The 15,890-nt window shown below is 43.5% G+C and overlaps 1 protein-coding gene across 1 annotated transcript in view; it reads right to left on the bottom strand.

Moving 5' to 3' along the window:
- Window positions 1–2,353: 2,353 nt before the first annotated feature.
- LOC110582200 (cullin-4B-like) overlaps window positions 2,354–15,890 on the bottom strand; it is a 169,468-nt gene continuing 155,931 nt past the window's right edge. Inside the window, exons 14-15 of the mRNA XM_044912036.1 lie at window positions 2,671–2,790; window positions 2,354–2,457 (exon numbers count right to left, since the gene is read on the bottom strand). Of these exons, the coding sequence (XP_044767971.1) occupies window positions 2,354–2,457; window positions 2,671–2,790 (224 nt within the window). The remainder of the gene's footprint in view (window positions 2,458–2,670; window positions 2,791–15,890) is intronic.

The following is a 15,890-nucleotide window of genomic DNA, read 5'->3' as shown; positions in this document are numbered from 1 at the left end:
TACAAACATGCACACACAAAAATTGTAAACACACACGGTGCCCGCACACAGGTATGTGCACTTGCCCGCATGCGCATGCACACACTCACACGTGTGTGCAAACACACACTCATGCAAAACCCACCAACTCACAAGGTCTGTGGTACACAAGCATGCATACTTGGCCACACACATCGAAACATACGTGGGCAGGCAAACACGCACACGCAACACATAATGACCCAGGGTCCCTACACACTGGCAGGTACACGTGGTCTTGCAAACCACACACCCGTGCACCTGCAAACACACACTCCTGAAACACACACCAAGACACATGGTCTCCGGTCCATAGGCATGCACTTTTACCACACACGCACGTGAGCATGCAAACACACACACAAGGCACAAACATACATGATCGCTGGCACAGAGGCATACTCTGCACGCATGCACACACACACACATACACACCCGAACGCAGACCTGTGCATGCACCTCCCTCACACACAGCCCACTCACAAAGCCACAGTGCCCACCACTCACACCTGCCTTCCCTCACAGTCCTTGGAACTGTCCCCTGTGGGCAGGTGGCGTGGCACGGGAGGGTGTGGGTCCGCAGGGACCGTGAGGGATGGCCTCCTCCTTAGTCCTCCTGGGATACGTGGGTTTTGCGGTGCTCCTAACTAGAGGCATGTACGGGACCACATCACAGCAGTGTGGGGCACACTTCCAGAAGCAAGGGCACTGGGTAAAGATCCCCAAGTGGTGTCAATGTGGCGGTACCAGGAGCCACCAGGCCACGAGGGCCCCGCTCATCTGGACCCTTCCCTGCCTGTATGCCCTGCCCTAAACAACAATGCTCCCATGAAGAGAGGTCTGCTTTTTCCGGTCCTCCTCTCAGACCCTGCCTAGGAAGGGCGGTACTCTGTCCCCATTCCAAGCCCCACCCTGCCTGGCCCCCACGCGGAACATCACCACCACACATGGAATCGCACAGGCCATAGGTTGGAGGGTCCCACCCGACTGATTGCCTCCTCACCATGTCCTGGGTCCAAGTACAAACCCACACACAGGGGAGCCGGGGTAGCTCAGTCGTTAATCATCTGCCTTCTGCTCAGCTCAGGATCCCGGGGTCCTGGGATCGAGCCCCCCATCGGCTCCCTGCTCGGCGGGGGGCCTGCTTCTCCCTCTCCCACTCCCCCTGCTTGTGTTCCATCTCTCACTGTGTCTCTCTCTCTGTCAAATAAATAAATAAAATCTTTAAACACACACACACACAGACGCAAAGTGCTTCTTAACTTGTTTATGCCTCTCTCGCCGTCCCTTCAGATAGGTGCTGGATACTCTCCAGAGCTGCCACTGGTGATCCTTTCCCCCATTTCTGTCCTGTGCGGACAGAGCACCAGGTAGACTCGTCCACCCATCTCTCACAGCGTTGGACGCCTCCTCAACTTCTTGTTGTTGGTCAGACTCTGATGCTCTGTGGTGTCCACACCCACACAGCTGCCATGCCCCCAACACACACACACACACACACACACACACACATTAGGGATTCGTGAAACTGCAGAATGCCAAGGATAGCCAAGGCAGTGTTGAGTGTCCCCTGTCCTCGTGGGATCCCTCTTCCCCTTACCTAGGGCCTCACAAGCCTCCTGCACAAGGCCCAGTGCAATTCCCAAGAATAGTCGTGTGGCTGTGGGAGGCCTCGGCATGGGTGGTCGTAAACACGGAGGGAAGTCGGGGATTCTTGGCACAGGAGCAGGATGGGACCAGGGAGCCACACTCCCAAAGATTGGCAGGCCATCCCCAACTGAACGAGCGGCAGGAGACCTGAGAGAGGGGCCGACGGGCACGGTGACAGTTCAGAGAAATGGTGGGGAGAAGCCTTGCTTCTCCCAACTGACCTGGGACGTTCCAGCTGACAGCCTGGCGGGTCTGAACTTGCCCGCGTGGACATACCCCCCTGGATGTGTGCCCTGAGTTCCCACAGGTTCCCTTCTCACCCTGCCACCCACTCCCTGGGCGAGCTGGGGCCCAGGCTCCTCTGAGCCTCAGTTTCCCCGCTGCTAACCTGCCTGTCCCCCGGCACCTTCCACACACATGTCAGGACCCAGCCCCCCTGGCTCCTCACAGATAGGCCCTCCTCTCAGTTCATTCCCTTCAGCTGCCTTCTTGCCTTGGGTAGTACTGCAAGGGATTGGGCCACAGGTCCTCGATGATGACCTGGTAGGGGAAACAGGCCAGGTGAGCCCAGGGCCCGGGCCCCATTTCCAAGCAGCTGGGGCTTGGGCATCACCCCTGTTGATGACGGCCGCAGGGGCCCCACCTCGGTGATCCTGTTAGACCCTGAGCAGCTGGGGTCACACAACTAGTTGAAGAAGTTAAGGCAGGTGGTGTCGTGCCTGCGGCTGGCAGCTCCACATTCATAGTCCCAGAACCACTGGACTGGAGTGGAACAAGATGCCCTATATCCTGTGGGAAGGGAAAATTTAGGAGAGGCTCTCCACGGCCTACGACCCACGTCCTCTCACCCACTCTCCCTCTCAACCTTCCAAGCTCTCTCCCTCCTGGGCCAGGTCCCGCCTCCCCCCTGGGCCTCCCCCCCCCCCCCGCGCACCTCCGCTCCCACTCCCAAGATGCCCCCTGCCCACCCCCAGCATCCTCGAAGCTCAAGTCCACTCTTACCGGCAATGCTAAGGTGATACTCCTTAATGATCACTTTGTTCTGGAAGTAGGGGTTGTTCCGAAAGAAAAACATCAACCTGCAGCGGTACTTGGGATGGCCCAGTTCCTCAACTTGCCACACTGAAGGAAGAGGAGGGGAAGGGGGAACGTGTCCTCTAGGTGTCCCAAGCTGCTTGCCTGGCTGCGGCACTGAACAGCTTTGCCGGGCCCCCTCCTGCTCAAACCCCACTGCCACCGGGTCTCCTCCAGCCTCCGTCTCCCAGCACTGACCTCCAAATTGGTCATGTAGCTGAGCACGTCTCTATCCTGGTCACCCATCATGGCTGATATCTCTTTCAGCTTCTGTCAGTCTTGGAAGCCCTGCATCTCGTCATCCATTCTAAATGACAGTCTTGTTGGATAAAGTATTCTCTGCTGCATATTCTCCTCATTCACTACCCTGAATATGTCTTGCCAGGCCTTTCTGGCTTGCCAGGTCTCTGTGGATAGATCGGACATTATTCTGATATTCCTCCCTCTTTACATAAGGAGTCTTCCCACTAACTGCCCTTAAGATGATTTCCTTGGTTCTAAGATTTGCAAGTTTTATTATTACATGCTGGGATGTTGACCTGTTTTCCTTGATCATGGGAGGGGTCCTCTCTTCCTCTAGGACTCGAATGTTTGTTTCATTCCCCAGATTAGGGAAGTTTTCAGCTATGATTTGCTCAAATATATCTTCCAGTCCTCTCTGTCTCTCTCCATCCCTCTGGGATTCCAATAATTCTGACATTGGAACATTTCATGGTGTCACCTATTTCTCTGATACTATTTTCATGGATTCTGAGTTGTTTTTCCCTGGCCTCCTCTTTTCCCTTTTTATCTATTAAATTGTCTTTCAGGTCCCTAGTTCGGTCTTCTGCCTCACTTACCCTAGCTGTTAGATTATCTAGATTAGACTGGATCTCATTGATAGCATTTTTTTTTATTTTTTTTATTCTTATGTTAATCCCCACACATTACATCATTAGTTTTAGATGAAGTGTTCCATGATTCATTGTTTGTGCATAACACCCAGTGCTCCATGCAGAATGTGCCCTCCTCAATACCCACCACCAGGCTAATCCATCCTCCCAACACCCTCCCCTCTAGAACCCTGTTTGTTTTTCAGAGTCCATCATCTCTCATGGTTCGTCTACCCCTCCGATTTCCCCCGCTTCATTTTTCCCCTCCCGCTACCTTCTTCTTCTTCTTTTTTTTTCCTTAACATATATTGCATTATTTGTTTCAGAGGTACAGATCTGAGATTCAACAGTCTTGCACAATTCACAGCGCTTACCAGAGCACATATCCTCCCCAGTGTCTATCACCCAGTCACCCCATCCCTCCCACCCCACCCCCCACTCCAGCAACCCTCAGTTTGTTTCCTGCAATTAAGAATTCCTCATATCAGTGAGATCATATGATACATGTCTTTCTCTGTTTGACTTATTTCACTCAACATAATACCCTCCAGTTCCATCCACGTCGTTGCAAATGGCAAGATCTCATTCCTTTTGATGGCTGCATAATATTCCATTGTATATATAGACCACTTCTTCTTTATCCATTCATCTGTCGATGGACATCTTGGCTCTTTCCACAGTTTGGCTATTGTGGACATTGCTGCTATAAACATCGGGGTGCACGTACCCCTTCGGATCCCTACGTTTGTATCTTTGGGGTAAATACCCAGTAGTGCAATTGCTGGATCATATGGTAGGTCTATTTTCAACTTTTTGAGGAACCTCCATACAGTTTTCCAGAGTGGCTGCACCAGCTTGCATTCCCAAAAGAGTGTAGGAGGGTTCCCCTTTCTCCGCAACCCCGCCAACATATGTCGTTTCCTGACTTGTTAATTTTAGCCATTCTGACTGGTGTGAGGTGGTATCTCATTGAGGTTTTGATTTGGATTTCCCTGATGCCGAGTGATATTGAGCACTTTTTCATGTGTCTGTTGTCCATTTGGATGTCTTCTTTGGAAAAATGTCTGTTCATGTCTTCTGCCCATTTCTTGATTGGATTCTTTGTTCTTTGGGTGTTGAGTTTGATGAGTTCTTTATAGATTTTGGATACTAGCCCTTTATCTGATATGTCATTTGCAAATATCTTCTCCCATTCTGTCGGTTGTCTTTTGGTTTTGTTGACTGTTTCCTTTGCTTTGCAAAAGCTTTTTATCTTGATGAAGTCCCAATAGTTCATTTTTGCCCTTGCTTCCCTTGCCTTTGGCGATGTTTCTAGGAAGAAGTTGCTTCGGCTGAGGTCGAAGAGGTTGCTGCCTGTGTTCTCCTTTAGGATTTTGATGGACTCCTGTCTCACATTGAGGTCTTTCAACCATTTGGAGTCTATTTTTGTGTGTGGTGTAAGGAAATGGTCCGGTTTCATTCTTCTGCATGTGGCTATCCAATTTTCCCAACACCATTTGTTGAAGAGACTGTCTTTGTTCCATTGGACCTTCTTTCCTGCTTTGTTGAAGATGAGTTGACCATAGAGTTGAGGGTCCATTTCTGGGCTCTCTATTCTGTTCCATTGATCTATGTGTCTGTTTTTGTGCCAGTACCATGCTGTCTTGATGATGAGAGCTTTGTAATAGAGCTGGAAGTACGGAATTGTGATGCCGCCAGCTTTGCTTTTCTTTTTCAACATTCCTCTGGCTATTCAGGGTCTTTTCTGGTTCCATACAAATTTTAGGATTATTTGCTTCATTTCTTTGAAAAAAGTGGATGGTATTTTGATGGGGATTGCATTGAATGTGTAGATTGCTCTAGGTAGCATTGACATCTTCACAATATTTGTTCTTCCAATCCATGAGCATGGAACGTTTTTCCATTTCTTTGTGTCTTCCTCAATTTCTTTCATGGGTATTTTATAGTTTTCTGAGTACAAATCCTTTGTCTCTTTGCTTAGATTTATTCCTAGGTATCTTATGGTTTTGGGTGCAATTATAAATGGGATCGACTCCTTAATTTCTCTTTCTTCTGTCTTGTTGGTGTATAGGAATGCCACTGATTTCTGTGCATTGATTTTATATCCTGCCACTTGACTGAATTCCTGTATGAGTTCTAGCAGTTTGGGGGTGGAGTCTTTTGGGTTTTCCACATAAAGTATCATATCAGCTGCAAAGAGTGAGAGTTTGACTTCTTTGCCAGTTTGGATGCCTTTGATTTCTTTTTGTTGTCTGATTGCTGTGGCTAGGACTTCCAATACTATGTTGAATAGCAGTGGTGATAGTGGACATCCCTGCCGCGTTCCTGACCTTAGGGGGAAAGCTCTCAGTTTTTCCCCATTGAGAATGATATTTGCTTTAGGTTTTTCATAGATGGCTTTTATGATATTGAGGTATGTACCCTCTATGCCTATACTCTGAAGAGTTTTGATCAAGAAAGGATGCTGTACTTTGTCAAAAGCTTTTTCTGCATCTATTGAGAGGGTCATATGATTCTTGTTCTTTCTTTTGTTAATGTATTGTATCACATTGATTGATTTGCGGGTGTTGAACCAACCTTGCAGCCCAGGGATAAACCCCACTTGGTCGTGGTGAATAATCCTTTTAATGTACTGTTGGATCCTATTGGCTAGTATTTTGGTGAGAATTTTTGCATCCATGTTCATCAGGGATATTGGTCTGTAATTCTCCTTTTTGATGGGGTCTTAGTCTGGTTTTGGGATCAAGGTAATGCTGGCCTCATAAAATGAATTTGGAAGTTTTCCTTCCATTTCTATTTTTTGGAACAGTTTCATAAGAATAGGTATTAATTCTTCTTGAAATGTTTGGTAGAATTCCCCTGGGAAGCCATCTGGCCCTGGGCTTTTGTTTTTTGGGAGATTTTTGATGATTTTTTATTTCTTTAGTGGTTATAGGTCTGTTCAGGTTTTCTATTTCATCCTGGTTCAGTTTTGGTAGTTGATACATCTCTAGGAATGCACCCATTTCTTCCAGGTTATCTAATTTGCTGGCATAGAGTTGCTCATAATATGTTCTTATAATTGTTTGTATTCATTGATAGCATTTTTAAGTTCTGCCAATTCAGCTTTCATTTCTGCCCTTAGAGACTCTATGTTGCCATTAATTGATTTCTCCATTCTAACTATAGTCTTCAAAACTGGTAGCCTGAATTCCAACTCAGACATCTTGGTTATATCTGAATCCATTTGTGAATCTGTGGCATAAGTCATAATCTCTGAGTCTTTTCTATTTTGGGGTTCCTCCTCCTAGTTATTCTGTTGAGGGGAGGTGAGGGAATGTATAGAGTCCAAATTATTGACCACAATCGAAGCAAGATGCACCTGTTTTATAGTGACCTTAGGGTTGATGGCCTCTTGTTTTCCCAGCCTGTATTCTGGGAATGGGACCTGTTGCACTGTTGTTACTCAGGCAACCCTGTTTGGGCAGAGTTGCCCTGCCCCATGTTGGGCAGTGGGGTCAGTGGGAACTGTTTTTTGGGGGGCTTTTGTTCTCTTGCAGCTTTCCCTGGTGGCTTTCTGCGTCTCTTCCAAGAGTCAGAGTAGAAGAGACCACTTCTAACCCTCTGCCTCAGAGCAGAGAGATCACAGTCTGTTCTTCAGTGAGCTCTTCAGGTCACACTATCTCCATTTCTGTCTGTGTTGCTATAAACTGCAGCATCCTGGTTTGTGCACCTGCCACTTGGGGTTTCAGTCCCAAGAGCTGCCCTAGAGTCCTTTCCCCACTGCTACTGGTCTGTGAGTCCCCATCCCCAGTGTGGGAGGCTATCACTAATGGGCGGTGTAGGATCCTCAGAACCAGGCTCCGTCCCACTGCTGTTTATCCTCTGATATCTGCCCTTGGGATGATGGCTCCCTGCTTCATACCTCAAAACCAACTGCCTACGATATTCCGTTTGTAGAGATCCAGATCTTCTTACATCTCAGGTCGATTTCGTGCATGCTCAGAGTGGTCTGGTAGATATCCAGCTCAATTCTGGGGACCATTTGTAATAGGATCCCCTACTCCTCCTCCATCTTTTTTTCAGACAAATTTGATTTTAAGCCAAAGGCTGTACTAAGTGATATAGAGAGACACTATATCATACTTAAAGGGTCTATCCAAGAAGAAGATTTAACAATTGTAAATATGTTTGCCTGCAACATGAGAGTAGCCAATTATATAAAACAATTAATAGCCAAAATAAAGAAATATATGGATAATAATACATTAATAGTAGGATACCTCAACACTCCATTCACAGCAATCTACAGATCATCTAAGAGAAGATCACCAGAGAAACAAGAGCTTTGAATGGCACAATGGACCAGATGGACCTCATAGATATATACAGAACATTCCACCCTAAAACAATAGGACAGTCATCCTTCTCAAATGCACATGGAACTTTCTCCAGAATAGACCACATACTGGGTCACAAATCAGATCTCAATACGATACTAAAATACTCAGATTATGCCCTGCATATTTTCAGACTACAATGCGTTGAAACTGGAACTCAACCACAAGAAGAAATTTGGAAGGAATTCAAATACTGGAAGTTAAGGAGCATTTTTTCTAAAGAATCTTTGGGTCAACAAGGAAATTAAAGAACTGAAACGATTCATGGGAACTAATGAGAAGGAAAACATATCAGAATCTCTGGGATACTGCAAAGGCTGTCCTAAGAGAAAAAACACATAGCCATCCATGGCTCTCTCAAAAAGGTAGAAAAATCCCAAAGCACAAGGTAACTTTGCACCTAAAGGACATGAAGAAAAAAACAGCAAATAAGACCTAAGCAGGAGAATAGAAATAATAGACTAGAGCAGAAGTCAAAGAAAGAGAAGCCAGAAAAACAGTAGAACAGGTCAATGAAACTAGAAGCGAGTTCTTTGAAAGAATTAATAAGATTGAGAAACCACTGGGCAGATTTCTCCATAAGAAAAGGGAAAGGACCCAGATTAATAAAATCATGAATGAAGGGGAAAGTTCATGACTAACACTAAGGAAATAGAAACAATTATTAGAAATTATTACCAGCATCTATATGCCAACAAATTAAGCAATCTAGAAGAAATAAGTGCATTCCTAGAAACTTATAAACTACCAAGAATAAAACAGGAAGAAATAGACAATCTGAAGGAAACTGAAGCACTAATCAAAAATCTCCCAAAAAACAAGAGTCCAGAGCCAGATGGCTTCCCAGGGGAATTCTACCAAACATTTAAAGAAGAAATCATACCTATTTTACTTAAGCTGTACCAAAATATAGAAATAGAAGGAAAACTTCCAAACTCGTTCTATGAGGTCAGCATTAACCTGATCCCCAAACCAGATAAAGACCCATCAAAAAGGAGAAATATAAATCAATATCCCTGATGAACATGGATGCCAAAAATCTCAACAAGGTCCTAGCCAATAGGAATTAACAGTACATTAAAGGGTTATTCACCATGACCAAGTGGGATTTATTGAGTACATTAAAGGGTTATTCACCATGACTAAGTGGGATGCAAGGGTGGTTCAACATTCGCAAATCAATCAACGTGATAGAGCACATTAATAAAAGAAAAGACAAGAACCATATGACCCTCTCAATAGATGCAGAAAAAACATTTGACAAAATACAGCATCCTTTCTTGATTCAATCTCTACATATTATAAGGATAGAGGGAGCATACCTCAATATCATAAGAGCCATCTATGTGAAACCCACAGCCAACATCATTGTCAATGAGGAAATACTGAGAGCTTTTCCCTTAAGGTCAGGAACATGACAAGGAACCCGCTCTCACCATTATTTTCAACCGAGTCCTAGAAGTCCTAGACTCAGCAATCAGACAAGAAAAAGAAGTAAAAGGCATTCAGATTGGCAAAGAAGAAGTCAAACTCTCTCTCTTTGCAGAGGACATGTTACTTTTTGTGGAAAATCCAAAAGACTCTACCCCCAAATTGCTAGAACACATATAGCAATTCAGCAATGTGGCAGGATACAAAATCAGTACACAGAAATCAATTGCATTTCTACACACAAACAAAGTAACTGAAGAGAGAGAAATTAAGTAATCAATTCCATTTACAATAGCACCAAAAACCCATAAGATACCTAGGAGTAAACCTAACCAAAGAGGTAAAGTATCTATACTCTAGAAACTACAGAACACTTATGAAAGAAATGGAGGAAGACACAAAGAGATGGAAAAACATTCCATGTTCATGGATTGGTGGAATAAGCATGCTTAAAATATCCGTGCTGCCTAGAGCAATTTACATTTTCTGAATGCAATCCCTGTCAAAATACCATCAACATTTTTCACAGAGCTGGAATAAACAATCCTAATATTTGTATGGAACAAGAAAAGACTCTAAATAGCCAGGGGATGTTGAAAAAGAAAACCAAAGCAAGGGGCATCACAATGCCTGACATCAAGCTATATTACAAACCTGTAGTCATCAAGACAGTATGATATTGGCACAAAACCAGACACATAGAACAGAATAGAGACCTCAGAAATTGACCCTCAACTGATGGTCAACTAGCTGTCAACAAATAGGAAAGATTTTCCAATGGAAAAAAGTCTCTTCAATAAATGGTGCTGAGAAAACTGGACAACCACATGCAAGAAGAATGAAATTTGACCATTCTCTTAGACCATAAACAAAGATAAACTCAAAATGGATGAAAGACCTCAGTGTGAGATAGGAAACCTTCAAAATCATAGAGGAGAGCATAGGCAGTTATCTCTTTGACATTGGTCACAGCAAGTTCTTTCAAGATACATCTCTAAAGGCAAGGGAAACAAAAGCAAAAATGAACTTTGGGACTTCATAAAAAGCTTTTGCACAACAAAGAAAATAGTCAGCAAAACTAAGGGGCAACCCACGGATGGGAGGAGATATTTGTAAATGAAATTTCAGGAATGGGCTGATAGCCAAGATCTATAAAGAACTTCTCAAACTCAACACCCAAAAAAACAAATAACCCTGTCATGAAATGGGCGAAAGACGTAAACAGCCATTTCTCCAAAGAAGACATACAAATGGCTAACAGACACATGAAAAAATGTTCAATATCACTAGCCATCAGGGAAATACAAATCAAAACCACAATGAGATACCACCTCATACCTGTCAGAATGGCAAATATTAACAAGGCAGAAAAGAACAAATGTTGGCAAGGATGTGGAGAAAGGGGAACCTTCTAACACTGTTGGTGGGAATGCAAGCTGGTACATCCATTCTGGAAAACAGTATGGAGTCTCTTCAAGATATTAAAAATAGAGCTACCTTACGACCCAGCAATTTCTCTACTGGGTATTTACCCCAAAGTTACAGATGTTGTAATGTTGTATAATGCCTATAACACCCAGTGCTCATCACAACACGTGCCCTCCTTAATACCCATTACCTGTTTACCCCATATCCTCATTGAATGCTACAATGTTCATAGCAGCAATGACCACAATTGCCAAACTGTGGAAGGAGCCGAGATGCCCTCAACAGATCAATAGATCAAGAAGATGTGGTTCATTTATACAATGGAATATTTTTCAGCCTTCAGAAAGGATGAAATACCACCATTTGCATGGACATGGATGGAACTGGGGTTATTATGCTATGTGAAATAAGTCAAGAAGAGAAAGACAATTATCATATGGTTTCACTCATACGTGGAACACAAGGAATAGTGCAAAGGATCATAGGGAAAGTGAGGGGAAACTGAATGGGGAGAAATCAGAGAGGGAGACACCACCATGAGAAACTGTGGACTCTGGTAAACAAACAGGGTTATAGAAGGGAGGAGGGCTGGGCGCCTGGATGGCTCAGTTGGTTAAGCGACTGCCTTCGGCTCGGGTCATGGTCCTGGAGTCCCGGGATCGAGTCCCGCATCAGGCTCCCTGCTCAGCGGGGAGTCTGCTTCTCCCTCTGACCCTCCTCCCTCTCAAATATACCTCCTGCAACCCCCTTCCTCATCTTATGGAACACCAATTATTATTGTTTCCCTTTATGTTATCATTGATCTCTTGAATCCTTCCCTTACGATCCGGTAGGTGTTTTTCTCTTTTCTCAGGTTCCCTTACTTTTCATCATTTTATCTTTATATTACTGACTTTCTCTTCTGCCTCATTTACCCTAGCACTTAAATACTCCATTTTAGACTGCATCTCAGTAATAGGATTTTAAATTTCAGACTGACTAGATTTTATTTCTTTTATTTCTTCAATAAGGATATATCTAGTATCTTTTATGCTTTTTTTCAACCCCAGCTAGTGTCTTTATAATCCTTATTCTGAATTCTAGCTCCAACATCTTACTTATATCCATATTGATTAAATCTATGGCAGAGGGTTTTTCCTCTGGTTCTTTCTTTTGTTGTGAATTTCCCTTCTAGTCATTTTATCCACAAAAAAAAAAAGGAGGAAAAAAAGAGAAAGAAAAAGAAAGAAATAAATAAAAAGGAAAAAAATGAGCAAAAACAGCAAAAATAATATCAAGAACAAAAACAATATCTTCAGGAAGTGTTCCTGGTTATGCTGTGTACACTCAGCTGTGTGTTTGGCTGCTTTTCCCCACTGGTCCTTCCTCAACAGAATTCTTCCTTGCTTGTAGTGGGGAGTGTTGCTCCTTTAAGTAGGTGTGCTTTGTTTTTTTGTGTGTGTGTGAAGTTAATCCTGGAAGCTGATGTTTTGGAGCTTTCTTTAATCAGTAGATTTGATAACTGCTGTGGTTTGTGTTTTTTTTCTTAGTGAGAGGCCTGCTGTTCTGGGTCACAAGTTGACGTTCCTTGGGAAAGATCCTCTGCCAGGTCAGGCGGCAGGGTTTAGTGTAGGAGATTCCAATCTCCATTAGAGGCATTGTGTTTCTCTCTGGAGGCTTACTGTGCTGGTGGATGGGAGAAGGGGGTGGTGGAGGAGGTAGAATATGGCATCACCTCTCACTTTGGCCTGGGGGGGAGGTGTCCAGAACTCCTGGCAGCTGCTTCTCAGGAGGCCCTCCCACAGAAGTGAACAATTTTCTGTGGCCCAGGCTCTCATCAATTCCCTGGCCTAACCTGTCTGTGTCCAGGCCATCGGTATGTCCAGAGCCACACATCTCCTGTATTATACCTCTGACCAGTGGCTGGGATTCAAAACTCCAAGTTTTAAAGGGCCTATTAATGTGCACAGCCACTCCCATCCCCAGAAGGACAGCTCAGGGTCTTCCCAGCACCATTCTGTCCCTGAAAACCCTTCACACGGTGCATGCACAGAGGTAGAGTTTATTGTAATGCTCAGCAAATTGCTGGAGCTAGGCTATCAGCCATCTGCACTTGTCTCATTCCCCTACTCCCCTTTGTCCCAGAAAAACCTTCATAGAGGTTTGAATCCATTGTAGCTCAGAGCAAAAAGCAGCATCCATGTTATTAGGGATTCACTCCAGTCTCTGTCTTATGCCCAGCCAGTCCCAGAAAAGCAGCTGCAAAGGCATGTTTAAGCCTATTGTGGCTCACACCCAAAATTCAAGAGGTTTTCTCCCCTCTGTGTTCCCCTTTGACCTCACTGAAGAGCTCCCTCAATGGCTCCCTGGGTGTCCCTGCATCTCCAGAGTGGACAAATATGCTCCTAAAGTGCCCTCCAGAAATGGGAGCAATCTCTCCCTGAGCAACCTAGGGATCCACTCACCACAGCTTATTGAGGGGTCACAATCCACTGCAATCTTTCCAACTTGCTCCCTCTTCCCGACTTTGTTCTGTGAACTGGGCTTCCTCCCATTCCTAGCCCTGTGGCTACCCAATCTCCCAGTTCAAGGCTCTGAACCATGCTTTTGCCAAATTCACGCACTACAACTGTGCTGATGGTTTTCATACTCCTCTGATCCTTTTCCTAGTTGTTCAAAATAGTTGAAGTTTCATCTAGTATTCTAAGGAGGAGGCAAATTCATGGCGTCCTATTGCTCCATCTTCTTGGAACCACCCCTAATACCTATTCTTCTAAGTTGCATTTAAAAGTACAAATGTTGGATCTTATTACCTAGGATTTTGTTGAGGATTTTGTTAGATGGATATCATCCATCTAATCATTGGATAATATCCCCAATATCATCAGGGATATTGGTCTGAAATTCTCCTTTTTGATGGGGTTGTTGCCTGGTTTGGGATTAAGGTAATGCTGGCCTCATAGAATGAGTCTGGAATCTTTCCTTCTGTTTCTATTTTTTGAAACAGCTTCAGGAGAATAGGTATTATTTCCTCTTTGAATGTTTAGTACAATTCCACAGGGAACCGATCAGGCCCTGGACCCTTGTTTTTGGGAGGTTTTTGATCACTGCTTCAATTTCATTACTGGTTATTGGCCTATTCAGGTTGTCAATTGCTTCCTGTTTCAGTCTTGGCAGTTTATAGGTTTCCAGGAAGGCATCCATTTCTTCCAGGTTGCTCAATTTATTGGCATACAGTTGCTGATAATAATTTCTAATAATTGTTTCTATTTCCTTGGTGTTAGTCGTGATCTCTCCGTTATCATTCTTAATTTTATTAATTTGGGTCCAACAATACATTAAAAGGATCATCCACCACGACCAACTGGGATTTATCCCCAGGATGCAAGAGTGGTCCAACATTTGCAAATCAATCCATGTGATAGAACACATTAATAAGAGGAAAGAGAAGAATCATATAGTCCTCTCAATTGATGCAGAAAAAGCATTTGACAAAATACAGCAGTCTTTCCTGATTAAAACTTCAGAGTATAGGAATAGAGGGAACATTCCTCAAGTTCATAAAATCCATCTATAAAAACACACACAGTGAATATCATCCTCAATGGGGAAAAGCTGAGAGCCTTCCCCTCAAGATCAGGAACATGACAAGAATGCCCACTCTCACCACTATTGTTCAACATAGTACTAGAAGTCCTAGCAACAGCAATCAGACAACAAAAAGAAATAAAATGTATTCAAATTGGCAAAGAAGAAGTCAAACTCTCTCTTCACAAATGACATGGTACTCTATGTGGAAAACCCAAAAGATTCCACCCGCAAATTACTAGAACTCATCCAGCAATTCAGTAATGTGGCAGGATACAAAATCAATGCACAGAAATCAGTTGCTTTCTTATGCACTAACAACACAATTGTAGAAAGAGAAATTAGAGAAACGATTCCATTTACAATAGCACCAAAACCCATAATATACCTCAGAATAAACCTAACCAAAGAGGCAAAGGATCTATACTCTAGGAACTACAGAACACTCATGAAAGAAACTGAAGAAGACACAAAAAGATGGAAAAATATTCCATGCTCATGGATTGGAAGAATAAACATTGTTAAAATGTCTGTGCTACCTAGAGCAATCTATACCTTCAATGCTATCCCGATCAAAATTCCAACGACATTTTTCAAACTGGTGGAACAAACAATCCTAAAATTTGTATGGAATCAGAAAAGACCCCGAATCGCCAAGGAAATGTTGAAAAAGAAAAACAAAGCTGGGGGCATCACGTTGCCCAATTTCAACCTTTATTACAAAGCTGTGATCACCAAGACAGCATGGTACGGGCACAAAAACAGACATCTAGACCAATGGAACAGAATAGAGAGCCCAGATAATGGTCAAATAATCTTCGACTCTATGGTCAAATAATTCAAAAAAGCAGGAAATATTATGCAATGGAAAAAAAAACAGTCTGTTCAATAATTGGTGCTGGGAAAATTGGACAACCATGTGCAGAATGAAACTTGACCATTCTCTAACACCATTCACAAAGATAAACTCAATATGAATGAAAGACCTCAGTGTGAGACAGGAATCCATCAAAATCCTAGAGGAGAGCATAGGCAGTAATCTCTTTGACATTGGCCACAGCAACTTCTTTCATGACACATCTCCAAAGGCTGGTGAAACAAAAGCAAAAATGAACTTTTGGGACTTCATCAGAATAAAAAGCTTCTGCACAGCAAAGGAAACAGTCAACAAAACAAAGCAGCAATCAATAGAATGGAAGGAGATATTCGCAGAGGACACTACAGCTAAAAGGCTGGTATCCAAGATCTATAAAGAACTTCTCAAACTCAACACCCAAAAAACAAATAATCAAGTCAAAAAGTGGGCAGAAGATATGAAAAGACAGTGCTCTGAATAAGACATACAAATGGCTAACAGACACATGAAAAAATATTCGTCATCATTAAACATCAGGGAAATTCAAATCAAAACCAGATTGAGATACCACCTTACACGAGTTACAATGGCAAAAATGGACAGGGAAAGAAACAA

This window comes from Neomonachus schauinslandi, chromosome Y (assembly GCF_002201575.2).
Source record: "Neomonachus schauinslandi chromosome Y, ASM220157v2, whole genome shotgun sequence".
NCBI classification, from domain to species: domain Eukaryota; kingdom Metazoa; phylum Chordata; class Mammalia; order Carnivora; family Phocidae; genus Neomonachus; species Neomonachus schauinslandi.
The sequence above is the reverse complement of the archived record's forward strand: the minus strand, read 5'-3'. Positions and strand labels throughout refer to the sequence as shown.